Below are 12,597 nucleotides of genomic sequence, written 5' to 3'. Positions count from 1 at the left end.
GAACCAGCATTAACTTCTTCAGCAATCTGAGCTACAGTAGCTCGTCTGTTGGATCGGACCACACAGGCCAGCCTTCGCTCCCCCATCAATGAGCCTTGGCCGCCCATGACCCTGTTGCCGGTTTACCACTGTTCCTTCCTTGGACGATTTTTAATAGATACTTACCACTGCAGACTGGGAACACCCCACCAGAGCTGCAGTTTTGGAGATGCTCTGACCCAGTCGTCTAGCCATCACAATTTGGCCCTTGTCAAACTTGCACAAATCCTTACGCTTGCCCATTTTTCCTGCTTCTAATACATCAACTCTGAGGATGAAATGTTCACTTACTGCCTAATATATCCCACCCACTAACAAGTGCCGTGATGAAGAGATAATCAGTGTTGTTCACTTTATCTGTCAGTGGGCATAATGTTATGTCTGGTCAGTGTATATGTGGCATTGAACTACTGCTGAATAAATGTATTTGTTTCTTAATTATTCACATTTAAGCCTTTTAACAGTGAACGAAACACACAGGAAGAAAACACAAAACACACACACACACACACACACACACACACACACACACACACACGCACATACAGTACCTTTGGTATCTTGGCATATTTCCCTGTTCTTGTGTCCCTGATGTGGCTGATGTCCACGATCTCAAACTCCTGGGGACAGTAAAAAATAGAATGTGTACTTATAAACATCTGCATCTTCAAATTATACAAAAAATTGAATGTCACTCACAAGAAATAAGCAATAAACATCCTTTCAGGACATCCTTCAAGTTTTTGGCAGTAAAATGCTATCCCACAAGCCACTAAGGACATCAAGTGGTGGATAATTAATCATTGCTTAAATACGCTTAGCACAATTTCGCACTAGATAAGATATCGTTCTATCATTTAAAACACATTCTTTAAGAAATAAGAGAAAATGTGTGAGAAAGATCTACAGATAGTGAGAGAGCTGTAAAGTAACAAATACATCCACTGATCAGTCACGTTTCTACACTCACTGTCCATTTTATCAGCTCCACTTACCATATAGAAGAACTTTGTAGTTCTATAATTATTGACTGTAGTCCATCTGTTTCTCTGCATACTTTGTTAGCCTGCTTTCACCCTGTTCTTCAATGGTCAGGACCCCCACAGGACCACCACAGAGCAAATATTATTTGGGTGGTGGATTATTCTCAGCACTGCAGTGACACTGACATGGTGGTGGTGTGTTAGTGTGTGTTGTGCCGGTATGAGTGGATCAGACACAGCAGCGCTGCTGGAGTTTTTAAATCCCGTGTCCACTCACTGTCCACTCTATTAGACACTCCTACCTAGTTGGTCCACCTTGTAGATGTAAAGTCAGAGACGATCGCTCATCTATTGCTGCTGTTTGAGTTGGTCATCTTCTAGACCTTCATCAGTGGTCATATGACGCTGCCCACGGGCCGCTGTTGGCTGGATATTTTTGGTTGGTGGACTATTCTCAGTCCAGCAGTGACAGTGAGGTGCTTAAAAACTCCAGCAGCATTTCTGTGTCTTATCCACTCATACCAGCACAACACACACTAACACACCACCACCATGTCAGTGTCACTGCAGTGCTGAGAATGATTCATCACCCAAATAATACTTTACTCTGTAGTGGTCCTGTGGGGGTCCTGACCATTGAAGAACAGCATGAAAGGGGGATAACAGCGCATGCAGAGAAACAGATGGACTACATTCAGTAATTGTAGAACAACAAAGTGCTTCTATATGGACATGTGCAAATGTGCAAACTAGCTTATTTGTCAAAAGCTAAAGATGATGAAAAAGAAAAGTAGAATAGTAAATAAACCAACAGCAAAACTGTAACCAAACAGCACAGAACAACAAATACCAAGAAAAACAAGTAATAAAACCCTTTCATTTATTTTTTCAAAAAAACCTAATTAATGGTGTTCAAAGAAAAGAATTGAGAACATCAAAGCATCAAAACAATACAAAAGATAAAACAGAAATAAAACACTTAAATTTATTAATATTATAGCCTAAAAAGTACTTATGAAATCTAAATTACTATATAGAATATTGCATGATTATACCCTATATGGCCAGAAGTATTTGGACATCTGACCATGAGCTTGTCGAACATCTCGTTTTAAAAACAAACACTATTAAACTAGAGTGACCTCTGTGTGATCTATTCAGCTATAACAACAGCCACTCTTCTAAGAAGGCTTTTTACAAGACTTTGAAGTATGTCTATGGAAACTGTGCCCATTCAGTCAAAAGAGCATTTGTATGGCTGGGCACTGATGTTGGTCAAGAAAGCCTCGATCGATGTTCCAATTTATTCTAAAGCTGTACAGTGGTGCAGATGTCAGAGCTCTGTACAGGCCACTGGAGTTTCTTCATGTCTTTATGGACCACATATGAAACACATGAATTCAATAATCAGAAGGGATGTCCCAGTACTTTAGTCTATATTGTGTATAATGAATATTGATGAGGTCAGTCGCCATCATGCTGGTTAATTTAATCACATCACATATAGAATGTACGTCTGGAATCTGTTAAATGTGAGAGAACCCCCCCCCCCAATTTAGCATAGCCAATTCACTGCTGGGGACCCCGATGGCATCCAAGGAGGGTGTATATTCTTATTCTTCTATACTTCGGTGAATTTGCACATAGGGTCGACTTCGCGTATGGAGAGCCACACCCTGATATCTGCGTTCCTCCCTTTTCTGTACAGGCGCCCTGGGACACCAAGGTCCTTACACAGCATTGATAATTCGGTCTTTCCCATCCAGCAGACTGGAGGCCAATTTTTGTCTGCTTCAGGCATTAGCCAATTGAGTCTGCATGTTGTGGCCTAGTGGGTAAGATAATGGACTAGTAATCAGAAGGTCACTGGTACAAGCCCCACCACTGCTAGGTTGCTGCTGTTGGGCCCTTGAGCAAGCTCATTAACCCTCAATTGCTCAGACTGTATACTGTCACGGTACTGTAAGTCGCTTTGGACAAAGGTGTCTGCTGAACGCTGAAATGTAAATGTAGAGGGTGCCCAGCCGAACGGTTTGACTAAAAGGAATCAAATTCCCACAGACACGTGCCAAAACCTTGTGAAAAACATTCCCAGAAGAGTGGAAGCTGCTATTGCCACAAAGTTGGGTACAGACGCTGTGTACGGTTTTTGGAATTAAGGTGCAATAAGCTCATGTTTAGGTTTCCATTGGCTAACTGAATGAAGGCACATGAGAAGGGTGCATGAGGGCATAGTAAAGGGCGGTGGTAAAAGTGAACTAGAGCGGGTACAGTCATAAAAGTGCACAGGTAAAGAAAGAAGAACAGGACTGTAAATACACTCTCTGCTCTTAGGTTTACAGCCCTCAGTCCTCGTCTTTTATCTAGCGCTGCTTTTATGTCTCTCCGTCGATCCTTTCTCTCTGATCGTTTTATCTTTCAGTGCTTTGGTGCGTTCTCTTTCACTGTCCAGGCTTTCTTCTGTCCTCTTTTTCTATTGTCTCTTTCACATGCTGTCCTTCTTTTCTGTCCTGTTTCCTCTTCATGATTTACATTCTTTGTAATGATCAAGTTGTTGACTTGAATGTTCTCGTTCCCTCGAGTGTGTGTGATGGGTCAAAGGTGACTAGTTTTCAGCTGGGGAAGCGTTCCAAACACAGCAGGCGCAGAGAGACATTAAGTGACACACACACACTCTTCCTGTTCTATTAGCAAGCATTCACTGACATTTGTTTCTTTGCAATTTGAAACTTGGAATTATGGATGACCACCTAAAAACCTGAAATAGGGTGGGTAGCACTGTCACCTCACAGCAAGAAGGTCCTAGGCAGTTGTAGCTTAGTGGTTAAAATACTGGACTGGTAATCAGAAGGTTGCTGGTTCAAGCCCCACCACTGCCAGGTTGCCAATGTTGAGCCCTTGAGCAAGGTCCTTAACCCTCAATTGCTGTACTGTACTGTAAGTCACTTTGGATAAAAGTGTCTACTAAATGTCAAAAATGTAAATGTAAGGTCCTGGGTTCGATTCCCAGGTGGGGCGGTCCGGGTCCTTTCTGTGTGGAGTTTGCATGTTCTCCCTGTGTCAGCATGGGTTTCCTCTGGGAGCTCCAGTTTCCTCCCAGGGTTCAAAGACATGCAAGTGAGGTAAACTGGAGATACTAAATTGTCCATGTTTGACATTAAACTTGAACTGATGAATCTTGGGTAACCAGTAATTAGGGCAGTTGTAGTCTAGCGGTTAATGTACTGGACTAGTAAACAAAAGGTTGCTGATTAAAGCCCCACCACTGCCAGGTTGCCACTGTTGGGCCCTTGAGCAAGGCCCTTAACCTTCAATTGCTTAGATTGGATTAAATTAGACTATTGGATTATTCAATTCGGATAAAAGCGTCCACTAAATGCCGAAAATGTAAATGTAAATGAAAAGTCCTGGGTTCGATTCCCAGGTGGGGCGGTCCGGGTCCTTTCTGTGTGGAGTTTGCATGTTCTCCTTGTGTCTGGGTGGGTTTCCTCCGAGAGCTCAGTTTTGCTCCCACAATCCAAAGACGTGCAAGTGATGTGAACTGGAGATACTAAATTGTCCATGACTGTGTTTGACATAAAACTTGAACTGATGAATCTTGGGTAACCAGTCATTAGGGCAGTTGTAGTCTAGCGGTTAAGGTACTCGACTAGTAAACAAAAGGTTGCTGGTTTAAGCCCCACTACTGCCAGGTTGCCACTGTTGGGCCCTTGAGCAAGGCCCTTAACCCTCAATTGCTTAGACAATATACTGTCACAGTACTGTAATATGCTTGGATAAAAGTGTCTGCCAAAACTGCCAAAAATGTCAAATGTCAATGTCAGTCTTGTCCTGTCCTGTCCTGAATGTAACCAAAGTGTAAAAAACATAACGTTAAAATCCTAATACATAATAAATAAATAAAACCTGAATTGCTAGCTACAATAATGAAGTAAGTCCTGGACGGGGTGTTATTCACTTCCTCACACCTAAGAGAAATTTAAAGTGCCCACTTCTGCTTCTGCATATTTCTGGGAAATGAAAACCTGAGCAGCCAGAGGAAAACCACAAGGGCACAGGAAAAACAGGGCAAACCCTACACAGTGACCAAAGGCGAGGTTTAAATCCTCACTGTTATTCAAGTTCTTTGTATGAAAGATGCACAGTTTCTGAGTTTAAGTGCTTACAAATTATTTTATCATGTTTAAATACAGTTTCCAGAAAACACAATAAAAAGCAAAACCTGTGATTTGTTAATTCTCTTGATTTTGTATTTAACTGATAAAAGTAGAAAACACTTTGTGTTTTACTGACCAACATAGTTACATTTTGTAAATTTGATGCTTGCAACACACTCAAAAAAGTTTGGACAGAAGCATGTTTATCATGGTGTTCTATCACCTGCATTTTAATGGTTTGGAAACTGGTTATATTAATTGTTGTAGTTTTGTTTTTACACTTTGGTTACATTCATGACAGGTGCGGTAGTTACTCATTACACAAGATTCATCAGTTCACAAGGTTATATCAAACAGTCATGGACAATTTTGTATCTACAATTCACCTGACTGCATGTCTTTGGACTGTGCGAGGAAACCGGAGCACCCGGAGGAAACCCACACAGACACGGGGTGAACATGCAAACTCTGCAAAGAAAGGGCCAGAACCGCCCCACCTAGGGATCGAACCCAGGACCTTCTTGCTGTGAGGCGACAGTGCTACCCACTTAGCCACTGTGCCGCCCTTGTAGTTTTGTAAGTGGATTTTTTGAGACTTCAGCTGCTCGGTGGTAGGGCTGGGTATCGCCACTAATTTCCTGGATCGATTCGATTCCGATTCACAAGGTCCCGATTCGATTTTCGATTCAATTTCGATTCAACACATTTAGGCATATTTGAGTTACATTAACAGGTTTTGTTTAAATATGTACAGATGTTCAGAGAACGAATGTGATAATTGTACAAAGAACATTTATTATTAAAAATATTTGTGTATTTTGTTTACATAAATAATTAATCCAAAACAGAAAACAGTAACATTCATTTTTTATTATTATTTTATATGTCTGACACGCTACAACATTGTAAATGTAATGTAAGCATACACCTGGCTGTTGAACAGCTTATGCCAAGTTCACACTACACGAATGATCGGCGATGGAGGGTTTTACACTACACCATCTATCACCAGGGGGAATCACAGGCGAGCTTCTCTGGTCTCCAAAACTACGTTTTGTCACGAAAACACATGTGAGAAGTGATGAAAGGTTTAATGATACCACGTCCAAACATGCACATCAACAAGTAGCGAGAGATCAAAGTTTGTGCACTGATGAAATAAATTAATCTGAGTGGATTTGGCAACACGAGCAGCATGGCTTGTTCTATAGTGAGTTGGAGGTTAATAAATATTTTGTTTTGTAGAGAACGATCTCGCGTGTGCTGATGTATTCTGATAGAAACTATATTATCCCCCTGTACCACCTGTTTCCAAGCTCTCCCCTGTGTTTCCCCTCGCTGTTTCTCACATTGATTGAGAGCCGAGTTTTGATCGCAGAGCGAACACCGAGTTCCTCCCGAATCCAGCACCGAGCCGAGCGAAAATCAGTGCAAAAAGTTGTGTAGTGGTCATAACTTGAGCTTCTGCCATGCTAAACTGATGTGCAGGTCAGATCTCGTTGCATGAAAAAACAGTGGCTGGTCACGCGAAATTAAAGGGGGTAACCATAGTAATAGATTTCCGTGTGCACCGTAAAAAGGGGCGTATTTAAAAAAATCGATCTCGCATTTATATGAATCGATATCGGATCGTTCAAATAAAGATCGATTCGAATCGAAAAATCGATTTTATAAACCCACCCCTACTCGGTGGTCCCTGATTTTCTTCTGATGCATCATGCATTTTCAATAGGAGACAGGTCAAGCGCATACACACTGTCTCTGTTGTAGCAAGTGCATGGCCTGGCATTGTCTTGCTGAAATAACCATGAACTTCTTGGAAAAGGTGTCACTTTGATGGTAGCAAAATCCCAATACAGTAGTACCTTGTAACTCAACACCCGCAAACTCAAAATCTTTGAAACTCAACGTCCTTTGTCGAGAAATTTGTACCCTTAAACTTAACATTTTCCTTAAACTCAACGTGTGCACAGCTGCTGCTTTGCTCAACAGTCTTGAGTGGTGTGGCAAAACGTCATGCAAACATGAGACAAATCTGCATTTGTGTGGAATAACCGTTTTTTTTTACTCTGAAAGCTCCACATGTATCTGTGTTTATCTGGATTTTTCTCCTGTTTCACTTTTAAACTTGTTTTATAGCTCGGGGTGCTGAGAAATTGTAAGAATCAGCTTTTCCGAGAGAGTCTAAAACACCTATCATTAAAGAAATAATGTACCTAATGTATTAAAAGAACGACATAGAAACACTAAACCTCTCTTAATTATTACTTCTTATTTGTTCTCTCCTTTCATTAAGAAGCATAAGGAAACAATAAAGAAGTAAAGTGCAGGTTTTATTGTACATTTTATTTATTTTTAACTGTTTTCAATTGTATTTCAGTGTTTTTATATTATATCGGTGTTATTTTTAGTGTATAAGTGTCAAAACCAACCCCAATATTGTACATTAGCCCAAATATATGCAGCTTCACGGGACCATGGAACGCATTAACAAGTTTTCCATACATCCTAATGGGAAAAAAAATACCTTAAAACTCAACGTCTTTAGCCACTGAGGTGGCGCCGCGGTTAAAACACACGCTGCAACCAGAGCTGGATCTCGAATACATCGTATCGAATCTCAGCTCTGCCTTGCCGGCTGAAGGCTGAGCGGCCATATGAACAACGATTGGCCTGTTGTTCAGATGGGTGGGACTAAGCCGGATATGGGTCTCTCTCTGTCAGACTGGTGCAATTACGACCTCTGCTGGCTGATTAGAGGCGCCTACACAGAGATGAGGAAAGAGTGCTCTTAGGGTGTGTCTCTCCGTACACAACGCTAGGTGGCACAACACTCGTCAATGTGTGGGTGATAAGATGCATGCGGCTTGCTACCCACAAGTCGGAGGGGGCGTGGGTTAGCTTCGATCTCCTCGGTCAGAGCAGGGATCGGCATAGGCAGAGAGGAAGCATGATGCAATTGGGCAATTGGAAACCTCAACGTCTTTTAAACTCAATGCCACTGCTAGAACCAATTGGCATTGAGTTTCAAGGTACCACTGTATACACCTCAATGTCAATGATACCACTATGATAATGAGCACTGATACAGATGATTCGTTTTGTCTTTGACACAGAGAATTCAACATCCATTTTTCCCCAAAACAAGCTGAACAGTGGACACATCTGACCACAGAACATCGTTCCACTGTCTTTTAGTCCATCTGAGATGAGACTGGGTTTAAAGAACTTAGCTGCATTTCTGTTTAGAATGAATAAACGACTTTCTTATTGTGTAACAGAGATTCAGATTGCATTTCCTGCTATAGTAAAATAAAAACGTACTCCTGCCTACTACTAAAGTACTCCGGAGACTATGTGGCTATATTTATCCCAGAAGCATGACGGTTTCTTGTGCAATGCTGTCATTTTGTCCATCTGAGGGCTCGATATTATGTACACCAGATGGTGTAAACCTAAATTATTTTCAATCTTGCCTTGAGAAATGTTCCTACTGAACTGATTAACATTTATTTCATAAAGTTCAGCACCCGGCGGTGAGACACAACCCCTCATTGCTTATACGCTGCTGTGTTTATATTTACAAAATACAATTAAGTTGATCAGCCAAACAGTAAAAAGCATTACCTTGTGCTTTTATAAGTAAATGATACAAGAGATTAACAAATCACAAAAGTTTGTTTTAGCTGCATTAACCACATGTCTCTATGGTCTAAGCTAGTTGGTTTGTTTATTTATTAGGATTTTAACGTCATGTTTTACACACTTTGGTTACAATCATGTCAGAACAGGTAGTTACTCATTACACAAGATTCATCACTTCACAAGTTAATGTCAAACACAGTCATGGACAATTTTGTATCTCCAGTTTACCTCACTTGCATGTCTTTGAACTATGGGAGGAAACAGGAGCTCCTGGAAGAAACCCAGACACAGGGAGAACATGCAAACTCCACACAGAAAGGACCCGGACCGCCCACCTGGGGATCGAACCCAGGACCTTCTTGCTGTGAGGCAACAGTGCTACCCAATGAGCCACTGTGCTGCCCCTATGGTCTAAGAAAGCCAATTCTGAATAAAAGATTTGTTAATATAAAGTAAATTAAAACATAAATCGACAGTTCAAGTCTTAAGGTTTTTTTTGTCAGTCCTTTTTCAGTGTAAATATGACTTTGATTGAATTCTAGGATTCTTGAAAAAACTGTTTATATATTATTTATTATTATTATATTCATTATTTATATTTCAGTTTCAGACTTTTGTCCCTAATCTGGTGTGGAGACATGGCATCATAATAAGGGAGGCATGGCATAATAAGTGACAGCAAGCATATAAGCTTGGGGACCTTCCTCAGTGTTACTAGTGTCAGTATTTTATTGAATACGGTGTATAGAAATGATGTATCAAATTTTTTCAGGCTATTTAAGACCGTTTGGCACCAACTGCTTTTTAAGAAAGATAAACTCTACCAGACTCTGCAGTTCAGCAGCCATAAAAGCTGACCATTAAGGTCAGTCACTGTCCAATTACACTCAACATTCTGGCAAACACAGATGTTAACCTGGACAATAAGGGCAGCACAGTAATGAATGTTCTGTAATGAATGTAACCAAAACATGACCTTAAAATTATAATAAATAAATAAGACAATACACATAAAAATCCAAAACTTGAGCTTAACACTGTAAGGAAGCGTAAAATTCACAAACCCTAGCTATTAGCATAGCTTATAGCTAGTTAGTGCTAGCCCTATGCTTAATTTCCAGCTTCTGATAGTTCCCCACCTAAAAACGTCTTTTCCTTTTATGGCTGCTGAACTGCAGAGTCTGGCAGAGTTAATCTCCCTTATACTGCGATTGGTGCCAAATGCCGAACACACTAAACACAACAATGTCACTAGCTAGCTTCAGTTTAATTTTTTTTTACTGTCCCTCATTATTTTTTTACTGTTCCTCATTATACAGCACCCCTCTCAGTCGATGCCACAGCCTTATATATATATATATATATATATATATATATATATACAGTGTATCACAAAAGTGAGTACACCCCTCACATTTCTGCAAATATGTCATTATATCTTTTCATGGGACAACACTATAGACATGAAACTTGGATATAACTTAGAGTAGTCAGTGTACAACTTGTATAGCAGTGTAGATTTACTGTCTTCTGAAAATAACTCAACATACAGCCATTAATGTCTAAATGGCTGGCAACATAAGTGAGTACACCCCACAGTGAACATGTCCAAATTGTGCCCAAAGTGTCAATATTTTGTGTGACCACCATTATTATCCAGCACTGCCTTAACCCTCCTGGGCATGGAATTCACCAGAGCTGCACAGGTTGCTACTGGAATCCTCTTCCACTCCTCCATGATGACATCACGGAGCTGGTGGATGTTAGACACCTTGAACTCCTCCACCTTCCACTTGAGGATGCGCCACAGGTGCTCAATTGGGTTTAGTCCATCACCTTTACCTTCAGCTTCCTCAGCAAGGCAGTTGTCATCTTGGAGGTTGTGTTTGGGGTCGTTATCTTGTTGGAAAACTGCCATGAGGCCCAGTTTTCGAAGGGAGGGGATCATGCTCTGTTTCAGAATGTCACAGTACATGTTGAAATTCATGTTTCCCTCAATGAACTGCAGCTCCCCAGTGCCAGCAACACTCATGCAGCCCAAGACCATGATGCTACCACCACCATGCTTGACTGTAGGCAAGATACAGTTGTCTTGGTACTTCTCACCAGGGCGCCGCCACACATGCTGGACACCATCTGAGCCAAACAAGTTTATCTTGGTCTCGTCAGACCACAGGGCATTCCAGTAATCCATGTTCTTGGACTGCTTGCCTTCAGCAAACTGTTTGTTGGCTTTCTTGTGCGTCAGCTTCCTTCTGGGATGACGACCATGCAGACCGAGTTGATGCAGTGTGCGGCGTATGGTCTGAGCACTGACAGGCTGACCTCCCACGTCTTCAACCTCTGCAGCAATGCTGGCAGCACTCATGTGTCTATTTTTTAAAGCCAACCTCTGGATATGACGCCGAACACGTGGACTCAACTTCTTTGGTCGACCCTGGCGAAGCCTGTTCCGAGTGGAACCTGTCCTGGAAAACCGCTGTATGACCTTGGCCACCATGCTGTAGCTCAGTTTCAGGGTGTTAGCAATCTTCTTATAGCCCAGGCCATCTTTGTGGAGAGCAACAATTCTATTTCTCACATCCTCAGAGAGTTCTTTGCCATGAGGTGCCATGTTGAATATCCAGTGGCCAGTATGAGAGAATTGTACCCAAAACACCAAATTTAACAGCCCTGCTCCCCATTTACACCTGGGACCTTGACACATGACACCAGGGAGGGACAACGACACATTTGGGCACAATTTGGACATGTTCACTGTGGGGTGTACTCACTTATGTTGCCAGCTATTTAGACATTAATGGCTGTGTGTTGAGTTATTTTCAGAAGACAGTAAATCTACACTGCTATACAAGTTGTACACTGACTACTCTAAGTTATATCCAAGTTTCATGTCTATAGTGTTGTCCCATGAAAAGATATAATGAAATATTTGCAGAAATGTGAGGGGTGTACTCACTTTTGTGATACACTGTATATATAGTATATATAGTCGACCAACTTCTGGCACCTCTGAACAGGTATCCAGTCCAGGATGATTAGACTACATTCCACAGTTCTTGCATTTTTGGGTTTTGCCTCAAAAAAACGCACTTCAGATATCAGAACACAAGTTCTCTGTGGGATTGAAGTCAGGGGATTGAGCTGACCACTCTATGTTTTTTCCCTCTACAATCAACTTTTTAATCAAAGTACACTGTTCATCAGAACAATGTCTGGAACAACCCATTTTACCCAGTATTTCAGAAGGAAATGCACTATGACCAAGCTGTGCAACATTTGCCACCCTCCTACATTAAATAAGGGCCAAAACTGACACCCGTTCTTCTGCAGAATGAATGACTTCACCAATTGAACTCCTCACTGCTATTATTTTGAACAACCCCCTTTCAATCAATGAGTGGCATGCATGTCCTAATTGTTGGGTTTGTTTTGTTTTTATTACTCTACTACACTTTCAAGTAATTTTTTTGCTATGGAGAAATAGCATTTCTACTAAAAACAGTGATTTTAGGTTTTAGTTTTTAGACTGATCAGGTCAATGGTGTTGGACTGCTATTTTTTTGAACACCACTATGTGTGTATATACTGTATATATATATATATATATATATATATATATATATGAAAGCAAAAAATGTAATAAAAATAATCAAAATTAAATTTTAACTTAAAACTTAACTTTTCATAATTATTTTTACTTTACAAACATATTGTGGCAACCGGCCAGTTCGCTGTTATAATAGGCAGGGGGTTCCCCTGAGTGCGTCATT

At 41.0% G+C, this 12,597-nt stretch overlaps 1 protein-coding gene across 1 annotated transcript in view; it reads right to left on the bottom strand.

Annotated features, from left to right (window-relative positions):
• The window catches only part of plcb3 (phospholipase C, beta 3 (phosphatidylinositol-specific)), a 107,294-nt gene that overhangs the window by 32,538 nt on the left and 62,159 nt on the right, over positions 1–12,597 (bottom strand). The window contains exon 3 of the mRNA XM_062993283.1: positions 591–659. Within this exon, the coding sequence (XP_062849353.1) occupies positions 591–659 (69 nt within the window). The remainder of the gene's footprint in view (positions 1–590; positions 660–12,597) is intronic.

The sequence above is a fragment of the Trichomycterus rosablanca genome, chromosome 4 (genome assembly GCF_030014385.1).
Source record: "Trichomycterus rosablanca isolate fTriRos1 chromosome 4, fTriRos1.hap1, whole genome shotgun sequence".
Classification (NCBI taxonomy): Eukaryota; Metazoa; Chordata; class Actinopteri; order Siluriformes; family Trichomycteridae; genus Trichomycterus; species Trichomycterus rosablanca.
Note: the sequence above shows the minus strand (reverse complement) of the source record. Positions and strands in the feature narration are given on the sequence as shown.